Source organism: Sturnus vulgaris, chromosome 22 (assembly GCF_052056855.1).
Source record: "Sturnus vulgaris isolate bStuVul1 chromosome 22, bStuVul1.hap1, whole genome shotgun sequence".
Taxonomy (NCBI): Eukaryota; Metazoa; Chordata; class Aves; order Passeriformes; family Sturnidae; genus Sturnus; species Sturnus vulgaris.
The window spans coordinates 4,624,804-4,638,869 of record NC_142264.1 but is presented as its reverse complement, the minus strand read 5'-3'; the positions used below and the strand labels follow the sequence as shown (position 1 = coordinate 4,638,869).

The 14,066-nt window shown below is 52.2% G+C and overlaps 1 protein-coding gene across 1 annotated transcript; it reads left to right on the top strand.

Annotated features, from left to right (window-relative positions):
• Positions 1-510: 510 nt before the first annotated feature.
• AIF1L (allograft inflammatory factor 1 like) lies at positions 511-12,494 on the top strand. Its single transcript, XM_014873294.2, has 5 exons — positions 511-635; positions 5,066-5,132; positions 8,115-8,156; positions 9,289-9,451; positions 11,069-12,494. Exons 1-5 carry the CDS (start codon positions 558-560, stop codon positions 11,154-11,156), a joined length of 438 nt encoding a protein of 145 aa, XP_014728780.1. The 5' UTR covers positions 511-557; the 3' UTR covers positions 11,157-12,494.
• Positions 12,495-14,066: the final 1,572 nt, after the last annotated feature.

Below are 14,066 nucleotides of genomic sequence, written 5' to 3'. Positions count from 1 at the left end.
CGGCTGCATTTAGGGTGGTGAGGGGCAAATGTCTGAAAATTCCCACGTTAGTATGTCATTTTAACATAAAGTGTCAGGCGGACACTGCGGGGGCGTGCGACCCTGGCCCGGACACGCATGGCTGTGGCTGTCCCTCGGGCCATCCCTTTTCTCCCCTCTGCTCGCCCTCTAGGGTTTATCCAGCCTGGAAGCGGCTGTACCATCCCGCCCCAGTCCCTGTGCCGCCGGTACCGGCGGGGCGATGCCGCTCCCAGGGCAGCTCCGCAGCGATCCCCGGCGTCCCGGAGCCGAGCCCGGCGGGCGGTGCGGGCAGAGAGAGCCGGTCCCTTCCCTCCTGCGGGAAGCGCAGAGGCGGCGATGCCTCTCGCGGTGCTCGGGCATCTCAAACCCACTGCGGGTACCACGCTGCTCTCCCGGAGCGGGATGATGCAGCCTCCGCCACCCGCCCGCTGCCGGCGCCGGGCGGGGAATGGGTTAAAGGGCGGGGGGCGGAGGGCCCGGCCCGGCCCTGCCCGCCCCTATTTAAGGCGGCGGCGGGCACGGGGTGGCTCGGTGCGATGGCGGCTCCGCGCCGGCCGAGCGGCGGGGGGCTGCGGAGAGCCCCGCAGGACGGGCGGCTGGAGGAGATCAACAAGGTGGGGCTGGGGCCGCCTCCCGACCCGACCCGACCCCCGCGCGGAGTGGGGAGGGGGCGGGCGGAGGAGGAGGGGGGCGGGTGCAGGAGGAGATGCCGACCCCTCTGCCCAAAGCCCTTTGGGGAGGGGATCCGGCTGGAGGAGGAAGCGGGGTTTTTATGGGGGTCGCTCTCTATCCCCTCCGCTCCGATATTGCCCTCCCAGGCGGCTCTTTCCTCCCCGTGCATCGCACATCGGCGGGTCCGAGCGGGGCTGGTGGGCGCCCGGGGGCTGGCTGCTCTGAAATTCCCTTTGGGAACGTGCTCCAGCAAGAATGGGGGCTATTGTTCTCCTGGAGGACTTCAACCTCCCCTCTGCTGTATGGAGTGCTTCAACTTTCCCTTCCCGGAATGGGAAGTTTCTGCTGCTCAGAGCTGACTCTAGCCTTCCTAGCTTTTCACTACAGCGGGTGAATGTGTTACCCAGGATGGTTGGACGTCCCATAAGCCTTGGGCAGGGGGAATAGCACCTCCTGGTTTAGTGCAAAGTGCACTGGGCTTTGTGCCCTTCATGCCAGGGTCAGGCAAGGTTCTCTCCCCTGAGCTTTAGGCTTACCCTGTCCCTTGCTTGGCATGGTTGTGGGGGCAGTTCTGTTGGCATCCCTCCCAGCTAAATGCAGTTCTGAGGGTGAAAAGAAGGTTTTAACCTTGAAGCAAGCTTTACTGGGATTTCCAGCACTTCCAGGTGCTCTTTTAGTCAGTGGCACCTTGGTGTTTCAAGTGCAGAAATGAAATTGCTGTACAAGATGAGAGCCCAGAGGAGATGGGCTCACCTTGCCCTCATACTGACTAAGCTATGAAAAGTGGCAATATGCTCCACCAGACAGCATGTTCCACCAGTGAGACAGTAGAGGTGAAGTTTAGGTCACTGGAGAGGGAATTAAGTTGTTAGAAATTACCCAATTAACTAGAAATTAGGATGTGCTGTGGAATTAGAGTGGAAAAAGAGGTGTCATGGCATAAGGTGTAGAATAAGAGCACCTTGTTAAAAAGGAGCCTTTGTAACCTGCTGCTGGAAGGCAGACACAGCACACCCTGCACCAAGGTTTGTAGCTGAGTCTAACATATCTCCCCTAGCCAAGGTGGTGCTGGCCCTTAGGCTGAGGATGAAGGCACCGTGTTGTACCTACTGCTGCAATTTCTTCTTCTCCAGCATCACACAGGCACAATCCTGTAAGGATACACGATCCTTAAGCTGGTAGGAGCTGTAGGATTGTCTGGGAGGCTGTGCTTCCTGGGATGCTGCTGCTGTGCCACTGCTGTGTCCCAGTGCTGTTCCCATGCAGGGGACAGGTTCCTATCTCTCCCCTAAGCTGCCATCACTTCTGGCCTTTTCTTTGGCTGAGGTTTGGATGACAAAAATGAAACAAACTAAGTGACTTCCCACTGGCAGAGCTGCTTGTTTGCATCCTTGCTGCCCTGTGTGCTGGCTCAGCGCTAGGAGATGTGGTTTAAACAGCTCAAAACCAAGCTGCAGACAGCACGGGTGGCAGATGCCCATGGATCCTCAGAAGCCATCGTGCTCTGGGCAGCAACCCCCACGCTGCTGTGCTTTGGCAGCTCTGTGTGGCAATGGGGGAGTGCAGCAAACAGCCTCACACCTCCCTGACAAACAGCTGATACAGAAACTTGGGCTGATACTGTGGCTGGAGCTAGGGAGGGGGTTTCCCCAGCACTGAAGAGCCCTAAGGCTGTAAAACAGTCAAGTGCTCCTAATAAAACCTATCAGGCCAAATTCCTATCAGGCTTAATCTCATTGTCTCATCCTAACACTTAGCTCCTTCCAGCCCTGTTTTCCTGGCTGGTTTCTACCCCGGAGCTCTCGCTGGGATACTGGCAGGCAGTACACATGTGCTGCTGAAGGATGGCTGAGTCCTAGTGCTGACTTCTCTCTTCCAGCCTGAAACACTCTTCTGGGCTCCCCTCTTGGTTATTCCCCTCTTTTCGGGCAATGCAATCACCTTGTCCAGCCTCGTGCATCAAGGTGGCAGGTCTAATCCAGCACAGATTAGTTTCAACCTTGTTTTACCTGCTAATGCCCTGGGCTACAGGGAAGAAATTCAGCTTGTTAGAGAGCAGGTGCCTGCTTCTCCCATCCAGGGCAGGCATGAGCATCCCTCAGCCCCTGCAGGCAGGGTGGCTGGCATTCAGCACTTAAACATCCCAGTGAGAGCTTGGCCTGCCAGTTGGAGTCACCTTTTTGGGGAGCAAGGATGGATCTGGCTTTGCTCAGGTTGTCTTGCAGGTAGCTGGGACTTGACTGGCTGAGTTTATTGGCTTAGAAAAGTCTCTCAACAGCTCAAGAAAGGCTGTTCAGGGCAGGAGGGGGGAGAGGCTTTTAAAGCAGTTCTTATTAATAGAACGTGACCCTTAAAATGGGAACTTTAGCAAAGGGCTCTCGGAGGAACTTCAGCCACTCTGAGTTTGAGTCACAGGCCCTGGGGACTGAATTCCTGTGTGCCATTGTGAGTGTTTTCCTTATCACAGTCACAGCCCAGCTCATGCACAATGTGGAGAGTGGAATGCTTTTCAAATACAGCCCCTTGTTGCTTCCTTGCCCCAGGAGCAGAGCTGTGGTGCTGGTGGGCTCTCCAGCCCCCCTGCCAGTTGAAACACAAGGGAACTGAGTCCTAATCCTGTGTGCAGTGTCACCTGTGCTGCTCTTCTGTCACACTGCCAGGGCTCCTGGGTGTGTGTCCCTCAGCCATCACATATGCATGCATTCCCTTCAGGCTTCACCATTTCAGTGCTGCCTCTTGCTCCCAGAGAGAAGCTGTGCTCTGCCCTCACATCCCCTGTCCTGCCGGGAGATGAAGCTGCTTGCTGCTCCTGCAGGGAAGGAATGAAGCTGTGACCTGGTGGCCAGGAGGTGTTTTGGCTCTGTTTTGGTTTTCAGTGTTGTTTGCCTTCTCCAGAGGCTATTCAGTGGCGATGGCAGGAGGTAACACTACTCTGATCTCTGGTGACTCCTGCTGCTGCCTGAGCCCAGGTCTCGAAGCTGAATTGGGCCCTTTGTGTTGAGCTGGGAAGTGATACCCCTGGGTAGAAATAACTGAGCTAAATGAAACTGAGTTGGCAAAGGAGAGCAAAAGAAGGAACTGGGAATGTTGCTTTTCACCACAGCTCTCAATTTGAGTTGGTGACCATGGTGATGAGTTAAGTCAGTGTCACATTGGTTTGGTGGTCGTGGTCTCTGGTCTCCCATGTGGAGTTTCTGGGGTGGAAGGAGGGGGTGGCAGTCACTTCTGTCGTAGTGAGCTTCCTACAAAACCCTAGTTCAGCTGCAGGCAGAAGTCTTGCCAGAGCAGTGGAAAACTGGCAGTGAAGGTTTGAGGACTCCCTGAGCAGTCCAAGCTCCCCTGTCCCAGTGAGGAAGGAGGGAGCAGCTCCAGGTGTGTGGGACCCAGAGCACAGGAGCAGGATTAGGATTAGGATGACAGTGATCAGCACACAAGGCTCTTGGTGACCCGTGAGCATGGGGAGCAGTGGTGAGGAACACATTCCCAGAGTAGGGAACAGCCTCAGCCCTCCATCCACAAACCCCTCGGGGGGTTTGTCCTGGACAGGCCATGCATAAGCTGTGCAGATGTTAATGATTTCTACACTGAAGAATGTGGTGTTGTTGCTGAACACAGATCGAGTCATTAAGCTGTGCTGGGCTGGAGCTGGGCGGTGTGGGAGGGCAGAGACAGGAGCAGGACCCTGCTGCTCACAGCTGCAGGGAGTGTTGCTGGCAGGGCACAGCAGAAGAGCTGGCTGTGCAAGCTGTGCTCTGTTCTTTTGGGTATCTGAAGGTTTTTGAGTTGGGGCTAGGGACAGCTGACCAGAAGTGATCCAGGGTTTCCTCTCCAGCCTGAGCAGTAGAGGGAGAAAATGGGTATTTGGTATGAAAGAGTTCCTAAGCCCAAAATACCCGTCCTCTTGGGCATATGACATTCTGCAAACTTTGCCTGCTCTATTTGTAAGCCCTCTGAGTTTATCTAAGAGTTTGAAATCTGAGATAAGAGTGCTTTTTGCCAGGACTAGGAGCCCTTGCTGGAAATAAGTGCCCAATCCACATGTTAAGTGTGCTTAAGCAGAGATGTGGGGAGCTGAAACCTTGCATGAGCAAGAGCAGGCTTTCATGCAGTTATTCCAAAGGCAGGCGAGGTCCAGTCCTCCCTCAAGCTGCCAGTGGGAAATTTGAGATATCAGAGGGATTCCCCTTGCACTGGAATGTTAATGACAAGGTGTGGAGGGATTCAGCCCATTTTCAAGTCTCCTGGTGCTGTTGCTCAGCTGTGACTCTCTGGGAATTGTGTGAGTCTTCTGGCTAATGCTGCCTTTGGAGGTGCCCTTTAGGGTGTTTTCCTTTGCCTCTTTAACCTTGAGGGTATTTTTTTTCTGTTTTAGGAGTTTCTCTGTGACCCAAAGTTCAGTAATGAAAAAGACCTGGAGGAGAAGTTGGCAGTGTTCAAAGGTGAGTACTGGAGGGCTTTCCTGTCCTTTGAGCCTTACTCTTTGCTCTGAATCAGATTATTTTCCTCAGCTTTTGGATCTCACCAGCCTGAGATTCTCTGCCAAATACAAGTGACTGATCTGGGATGGATGTCTTCCCCCTTGCTTGTGGGACTTGGTGAAGCTCTCTGGAGAGGTGTTTTCCACACGAGCCTTTATGCTTCTCCCACTTGCAGGGCAGGGACATGTCACCCTACAGACATCCTGCCTGGCAGCTGCTGTTACTGCAAAACCTGCTGTGTGGGCAAAACCCTGGGGAGCAGCAAAGGAGGATGGTTTCTGACTAGTTACCCAGCGAGCTAACTGTCATGCTGGACTCTTTACTTTTTCTTTTTTTTTTCAATAAGTAGGAGGGCCTCATTCCACAAAGCAGAAGTGTCAGCTGCTTTCTGGAGGAGTTGGGGACTTTCTGTCTCCAAAAGTTTCTTTAGTCCTTTCCCAGCCCATTGACACCAGAGGGAACAGCACTGATATGTCTAGTTCTGGCCAAAGCCTGACTCCAGTGGCTCAGCAGGTCTAGGGCTTAGGTTTGGGCCTTTTGCTGGGACAGGGGATAGAGACACAGCTCAAAAGCCTGGAGTCCTCTGGAGCTTGTCCCCAGACTGGTTACAGGACAGGATCTGTCAGGGTTATTCTGGTGTACCCACTTTCTTTCCAAGCAGTGGCTGAAGGCGGTTGAGAAAACATGCCTGCGTCACACTGCCTCGAGGCTTGTGCTCAGCCTGGCTCTAACCAAATAAAACCTGACCTTGCTTCCATTGCAGACATTGTCTGCTATTTCCCTTTGAATTTTGGCTTTGCAATCCAGCAAGGAAGAAGCTGGCTGGCGTTTTGTGATCCCTTACACTGCTGGGCACAGAGGAGCCTCCTGTGCTCTCCGATCTCTTTGTGTTGCCTTTTGTGCAGCTTTGGCTTTTGGCTGCAGCCCCACATTATTTTTTCCCATCACAATTGGGGCTCTTCAAACATTGCAACTGTAGGTCACAGGCACAGAATTCCCTGTAACGAGAGCCTTTGGCATCTCTTCCTGCTGCCTCGTGAGTTTGTCTCCGTGGCCTGTCCCTCTCTCCAAGGCCTCCTCCAGCTCCCCCAACAATCAGCTCATTGTGTGATGATGGGGGGAATATTTCTTCTCTGCTGTCCTTCCCACATCCCCACCCCGCTCCCAGCCCGAGGGAGGCAAAGATAGAGCCCCCATGCAGTGTTTGTGTAAATGTATTTGTGAGGGAGGGACCGTGCATGGTTTTTGCCCCACTATATCCCCGCTGCTGGGGTGGGAGGGAAACCTGAATGTGTGAGCTGAGGCTGATGTAAAGCTGCCTCTGTTCTCTGCACTGCTGGCTAAGTGTCAGCTCAGAAGAAAAGAAAACATGTGCTGGGCATGGACATGGCAGAGCAGGGTTTGTGTCCCAGGAATATGCAGCAGTGCCTGACCCTGGTAAGGGAGGTGGCAATTCAAATGCACAAGGTCATTCTGGTGAGGCAGAGTGTGGGGAGAGGCAGTCCCACATCAAGCATCACTCTGGCCCCTAAACATGTGTGTTACAGCCCCGATTTCTTCTAGGATTGGCTGCTTGATGCCTGAAGACAGACATTTATTCCTGCCCGAAGCATGAACAGCTTTGGTTTGTACACGCTATTTCTTCAGGTCTGTCCTGGTCAGCTCATGGCAGCAGTAATCCATGGGCTGAGACCCAGGTGAAGACATGCCAAGCCACTCCTTTGCCTCCTTTGCCCATTAGTCCAGTTAACCAAACAATTTCCTTTGGAAGCACAGGTGCTGGGAAGACTCTGATGTGTGAAATAACCACTCTTCCCTTTGGCTCCTTAAATTAGCCTGCCACTTCTCTGTTCATACTCGTGTACTTGCTGATGTCTTTGCAGCAGAGGCAAAAGCTCTTTTCCATTTTCCTACCTGGGGCAAAGGAGCAGCCTGGAAGGGTTTGGTTAATTTGAGTCCTCCAAAGCTGTTGTGGGGAGTGAGTGCTCACTGCAGGGTGATTTCTCCAGCTCAGCATGGATGGATGGTGCCAGCAGGCATCTTGCTCTTTCCATTTAGTAGAGCTGAGGTGATGGGGGGCCCCTTGTGGTGCTGGGAGCGGTATGGTCTGTAAGACAGACAAATCCTTGCCTGAAGAGCTTAAAGTCTAAATGGGGAACAGCTAGCGAGGGGTGGGGGGTGTGTAGGAAGCTCAGGTGTGCCACTTCAAAGGACAGAAACTGCACAGGACTGAATTCCTGAATTTTCGAACTCAAATCAGTGCTCTGCCTGTTGCAGCATGTGAGTTTCTGTCCTGCAAAGCTAACCAGACCTTCTGGAGCAGGCTTTGCCTCTCTGACAATGCTGGAGTTGCTCAAGTCAGCAGTGTTTGACAGCAGGCTGGAAGGGCAAACAACCTGCTCCAGCATCACTGTGCCCAGGCATGTTCTTGGCTTTGCCCTCTTGATGTGGTCCTTGAGCATCTCTCCTGGCAGGTGCTGCTCTGGATGGGAGCACTGTGGAGTCTGTCCCTCGTTATTGCAGGCAACTGCGTCATTTAATCCCCCTTCTAATCCGATCAAGCTTCATCTCGGCAGTGCTCAGGGGTTTGTTTTCCTTGCTACTCCTTCTGGGAGGCTGTTCCAGAGCTTTGTTTTTCTGGCTGGAAACCTTTTAACGCTGTGCATAGCCAGCTGATACCTTGTTCTCATGCCAGTGTTTTCCTTCAGCTTAAATGAAAAGCAGCCACAATTACAGAGCACTTAATTCTAGAGCCCTGGAGTTGAGATAAGGGTGCTAAAACCAGGACTTGAGATGGTTTCCCCCTCTGAACTTTGCATTCAGCACTATATCAATCTTATCCCCAAATGCTTTTTATTTCACTGCTGTAAGCAGCAGTGCTCCAAAGCCCTGCACACCCCCCTGCTGTAGAGTCCTGCTAACCTAATTCTGTGTCTCTTCCAGAGAAATACATGGAGTTTGACCTGAACAACCAAGGCGAGATTGGTGAGTGATTCTGGAAGAACCACAGCCTGTCTGCTGCTGAATCTGCTGCTTCCCTCTGCATTCATGCTGTTGAGGAGGAAAACTTTTGGGCTTCTCCTATGTCCAGCCTTGCTTGGATCTTGATTGCCAGCCAGGGGCTTCCTTGGCTCTCCAGCCCCTGCCTCTCAGCTTCCCTGGTCTCTCCTTGCCTATTTCAAGATCTAAGCTCTTCTCAGCGCTGTTCTCCTGAAGTTCTGTTTGTCTCCTCCACTTCTTTCTGCTCTAAATGCTTTTTTTCCTTCTCCCTTTTTCTCCACTGAGGCCTTTTTCTCAAGTCCTGTGCTACAAAGCTGGGAATTCAGAGCTGGGAAGCTGCGGGACTTGGACAATCCTAGGGCTTACCTGGCTTGAGGCAGGAGCTGTGTAAATCCACGAGCACTTCTGGTGCAGAGAAGCTCTTTGCTTTGCAAGGAGGGGAGCAGAGGGAAGCAAAGGACTTGGGTGTGAGTCTGGCTCAGCTGAGCAGCCCTGCTTTGGGTCCAGAAAGCACCAGTTACGTGAAGTTACTGCAGTGTAATCACTTGTGCTCTGTGCCCTTCCAGGAGGCGGCTGCCTCGTTCCCCTCCTCCACAAGCCTTCCAGCTGAAGTGAAGCCTGTGGGGAGCTGGAAGAAGCCTGACTCAGGGCTTCCGGAGGGAAGGGGCCCGCAGGTCCCAGCAGGCAGCAGTGCAATGGGAGGAAATGGCCTGTGGCAATGGGCAGGGGCGTCTGCTCCCCACAGCTTGTTTGTCTCCAGCTTTAACCCCGGCGTTGCTTCCCTCCTCCCCATCCTTGTGATTCTTGGAACCACAATCCGAGCTACAGAGCACTGTCCCCACGTGTCTGCGGAGCACTTGCAGAGTTGTTCCTCTTCTCTGAATGTGTGGTACTTTTCTCTTGAGCTGCACAACTGGGAAGTGATGCTTTGTACTGGGCAGAGTGGCAGTGAGCTGTACTGGAAGGCTTCTCGTGGCTTTTGGCAGCAGCTGAATGCTGTCAGCCACAGAGTCCATGGGTGAGGTAGTCTCAGGTGAGAACTCATGGCTCTGTCTCTAGGGTTGGTCTGTGCTCAGTGGGGTCACTCTTGACAGCAGCAATTGCCTTGCTCTTGTAGATTTGATGTCTGTCAAAAGGATGATGGAGAAGCTGGGGGCTCCCAAGACCCACCTAGAACTGAAGAAGATGATCTCTGAGGTGACTGGAGGGGTCAGCGACACCATCTCGTACCAGGACTTTGTCAACGTGATGCTTGGGAAACGCTCTGCTGTGCTGAAACTGTGAGTGTCCTGGGGAGCTGGGGAGAGCAGCAGCACTTGAGCTGCTCTGTCTGGTGGAGCTGGAGCTGTGCACACTCAGTGTTCATGGAGGGAGACCAGGATCCTGGTGCAGGGCAGTCTGCAGGGTGCCCTGAGGGTTTATGAGCTCATGTTGAGGCTGAGCAGTGGCGAGTGCTCCCAGCAGAGCTGCCTGCTGTGTGTTAGAACAGGCTTCCTTCCACGTGCTCCATGGGAGCCGTCCCCCTCCTTTCCCGAGGGTGTGCAGGCATTCAGCACTGCAGGACTTCTTCCCATCTCTTCCCTGAGGATCCTGCTGGCTTTGGGGACACAAACTTCCCCTGTGGATGGTGGCAGGACTTGAGTAGATGATGGTCCTGCCAGCACCAGTAGTGCTGGCTCCTGTTTCCCACAGGATGTTTAATCCCTGCCTGATCTTGGAGGGACAGGCAGTAGGTGAAGATGGGACACATGCTTAAAACAGCTGGCTCGTGCTGGGAGAGGTTTTCTGTGGTACAGGCTGCCAGCACTAGCCTCCCACGGCCCCCTCTGTCCTCTCAACAGGGCTCTGAAAGTGCTGCTCTAACAAATGGCTTCTAAACATTTGCTTGGCTCCATCTCCATCCCATTGAAGCCTGGCATTTCCTTTCACAGCTCAGAGGCTGGCCCTGCTTTCATATCTGAAACTGCCATGAATAGGAGCTGATCCTCTCCATCCTCCTTACCCCTTTTGAAGGCAGCTTTAGAAACACAGCCAGCTTCCAGGCAGGTTGGGAGGAAGGATCCTGCAACCACCTCTCATGTGGTTTCTCTAAGCTGGGACATGCATGCTGGCAGATTCTCCCCACTGTGTGCTGGTTGTGATGCTCCTCTTCCAAGCATACACAGACTTCTGCCATCCCTGCTTCTCCTTTTTCTCCACAGAACCAGACTGAGCCTGCAGCCTGTCCCATATCTTCCATCCCTCCTCCCAGCTGCAGCAGCTTTCACAAACAGGTCCCTTCTCTTGCTAACAGGCACCCCATTGTCTGTTGGACCCTGTAGAGCAGGAGCAGAAATGTAAAACTCGTCCTAGGAGCAGTACAGCCCTTTGATCCATCGGGGCAGCTGGCATTCCCAGCGTAGCTGCAGCCCTCAGGGAGGAAGACAGTGCTAGTGGTTGCAAAATGCTTGAGATTCCTACAGCCAGTGCCTTGCTCCTTGTTTTTGCTCTCTCCCCTGGCTGTAATTGCTGCTGCTTGCTCGGTGTTGGCTTCTGAATGTTCTGCTGTGTGCCTGTGCAAGGTGGGCCAGGAGTGGTATTTGCTTTTACGCATCAGGAACACTTGGCATGCAGTGTGTGCCCAGGGGATTTCGGAAGTGGCTGTCTAAATAAAATGTGCTAATCCTCTGGGTTCTGAGAGGAAAACTGGCAGAGACTTTGGGAACCCACTCCTGGTAGCTGCTGGAAAAGCCAGCCTGGCAGCACTGCCCTCTGTTGGCTTTCCCTGCTTTGTTAATTATCGAGTGCTCTTTGTAGGGGAGCCAGATGCTCTTTTTCAGCAGAGAATGCCACCCCCAATGATAGATAAATATGCATTTGCTTTTTTTTAAATCGTCAATATCTGTTGTGTTTTGCAGGGTCATGATGTTTGAAGGAAAAGCCAATGAAAGCAACCCAAAACCTTCTGGTCCACCTCCAGAGAGAGACATAGCCAGCCTCCCTTGAAGAGAACAGGCTGTAAAATGGGCACTGTTTGCTTTGCTGGTCTGTAACAGAGGTTACCTGTGCTTTGTTACTCTTTACTGTGGACAGTCCTAGTTTTCAACTAACCTGCCTTAGAGGAACAGCAAGGGAAGCTGGAGACCTCCAGCTCGTGTCTTTCTGCTGCATCCCTTAGCCAACTCGATCTGTTAGACAGAAGTTGTAGCACCAAGTGTAATGTGAGACCAAAAAGAACAAAAAATATCCTATGATTTTACTCTTTCCTCTGCCCTTCCTGCATTTCTCAGACGAGGAGCTACTTTGTTCCCAGCATGTGGATTCAGAGCTGTGCTTGTCACGACAGGTTTCTTATGGTCCTTGCTGCCAGATATGGACACAGCCCCTGAAAGTGGCTTCATGGGTGCAAAGAAATAAGTGCCTTCTCTGCTCCATCCTCCTGTTCCTACTTTGGACTTAATTATTCCCCTCCTGACCTCCCCAAAATGCAAATCAGGCTCCCACATCTGTCTGATCATAAGGAGGTGTGGGAATGTGCTTGGACCCAGAGATCTGCCTGCACAGCTGCCTGCAGGGACAGCTTCTCTCTGCTCTGGAGGCTCATCCTGCAGGCAGATCTCAGGGTCCAACACCACCCACTGCAAGTGAGGATGGTTAAAGCCACCTTGGGGACCCCTTTCCTGATAAATCACAACTTGGGTCTAACCAGGAGTGTAACCTCTGGCCAGGTGATTGTCTGTCCCATCCATGGAGTCCAGAAACAAGCTGTGATGCAGCTCCACAGGATGCTTGGGGCAAGTGAAACCTCCAGGTGAAAGGAAGCTGAGTGACCAAACTGAGTCCCACCAGACCAGCTGTAGATGAGGATCTGTCCTCAGGCAGCTGCTCTGTCTCTCTGATTTTTGCAGACCTCCCTGTATGTGTTTCAGCCTGGTCCCCTGGGACTATCCATTTCCCTGATGGATAAGCCCTCAAATCTGCAAAGTAAGAAGGGCTTTAAGTATGGAATATGAGCTGGTACTGTGGTGATTCTTGTTCCATACACGATTTCTGGAATCCAGGTGTTTGCTCTTTGCCCTTTCCCTACTCTTCTCTTAAATGTTCTTGACAGCTTTTAACTTTTTTAATCATGGTCTAGTAAGTACATTTTTTAAAGGAAATACAGATGATTAACTCTATTAGGCTGATTGTTCCTGCCAAAGGCTGCACTTTTAAATAATTAAAAAAGCAACAAAAACATTCTCACTACTGTTTGTGTTAAAACCAAAACTGTAACGGACAGAAATTATGAGCAAAAGCAGCACCAGTCTACTTCAAGGACTGAAAATAAATCTTTTGAAGCTACACAGTGTATCAGTGTTTATTGTTATCTCCTCTGAAGCTTGGTCTGTATGATTGGTTGCAGATTAAGGGAGCTGGTTTCCAAGTCTGTTAATATAAACCCTTAAACAGATCCTAGAGATAGTTTGGACTGTTGATCTGATCTTTATCTGTAATAACTGACTGAAAGCCATGGAGTTGGTGTGATGAAATGCAGAGGCCACCTCTTGAAAAGCTGAAAGCTGGCACATTTTTCTGACTTACTGAAAAAAAGCAGGGACCAGTGCTTGTTTTAAGGAATAACTTGTTTATTGAGAGCAGACACTTGCAATGCTTCTCTTGAAGGAGGGATTTTTTTTATTATTCTATCTGCTCTTGAAACACTTGCCCAAGGGTCTTGTCTGATGTGAATTATCAAAAGGGGAGACCAGGTTTCCTGGGGAATGACTGTGTGCACTTTTTCCATATGTTTCTCAAAAGGACAGAATTTCCCTGAGATCATAGCCCCATGTCTGCTTTTTGCTGCCTGGTAGCCTCTGGGAATGCACCTGCTTTTCTTGGCTGTGTGTTGAAGCTTTTGTTCAGTTAGAAAATATAGGAAGCATATAACACAAGGGAAATTTGGATGTGGTTTGCCACAGCTCAGGTCACTGCCCAAAGCCATCATTGCTCATCTCTGTAGAAATCCTTGTCCTTTTTAGTCCTGGCAAAGAGAATGACCTGCTAGAGCTGGAAACGGCTCTTCTCGAAGCGTCCCCGTAGGCTTGGGTGCTGGCATTCTGTCTGAGTGGGAGCTGAACCTCTCAAAACTTGAATAAGTAAAGAAATCGAGGACCTGGTGTGATCAAGCCCTCACATTCTGTTTTTATGTGGTCCTGGAGCACAATAAGGCTGCTCCAGCTCACAGAGCTTCTGTGTTTGCAGCTCAGCCACCCCACACTGGAGCCATAGAGGGGCTGACCCAGAGCATCCCTGTGCTCCCAAGGGAGCAGGATTTTACCTGAGGGAAAGGCATGAAACTGTGTCAGGGTAGGTTTAGGTTGGAATTAGGAACAGGAGCTTCCCCAGAGGGTGCTGGCACTGCCCAGGCTCCCCAGGGAATGGGCACAGCCCCAAGGCTGCCAGAGCTCCAGGAGTGCCTGGATATGGTGGGATTCTTGGGTTGTCCTGTGCAGGGTCAGGAGTTCAATTTAACGATCCTTGAGCATCTCTTCCATCTCAGGAGTTTCTGTGATTCCTTAGACCTGAAGCAACACTGGATCTTTGATACAGGAAAAGCATCAAAGCCCCTCACCAAGGGCTGGTGGCCGGGGTGGAGCAGCTGCCTGCCAGACTGCACCATGACCTGGCACGGACGGCCAGAGCCATTCCTGGAGTCTGTCCATCCCTGGTGTCAGCTCATCCCTGGGCTCAGCCCATCCTTGGTGTGAGCTTATCCTTGGGGTCTGTCTGTCCATCCTGGGATCTGTCCATCCCTGGTGTGAGCCCATTTCTGGGCTCAGCCCATCCCTGGGCTCTGTCTGTCCATCCCTGGGTCTGTCCCTCCGGGGCTGCTTCCTTGGGCTTGGGCCCCTCAGGACGGAGCAGGGCACGGGC

What these genes read in the sequence shown, in the direction of transcription:
- AIF1L (XM_014873294.2), top strand. Translation starts at nt 558, where the DNA reads ATGGCGGCTCCGCGCCGGCCGAGCGGCGGGGGGCTGCGGAGAGCCCCG. An exon ending in GAAGTTGGCAGTGTTCAAAG is followed by an intron (nt 5,133 to 8,114) that starts GTGAGTACTGGA and finishes TGTCTCTTCCAG; the next exon opens with AGAAATACATGGAGTTTGAC. An exon ending in CGCTCTGCTGTGCTGAAACT is followed by an intron (nt 9,452 to 11,068) that starts GTGAGTGTCCTG and finishes TGTGTTTTGCAG; the next exon opens with GGTCATGATGTTTGAAGGAA.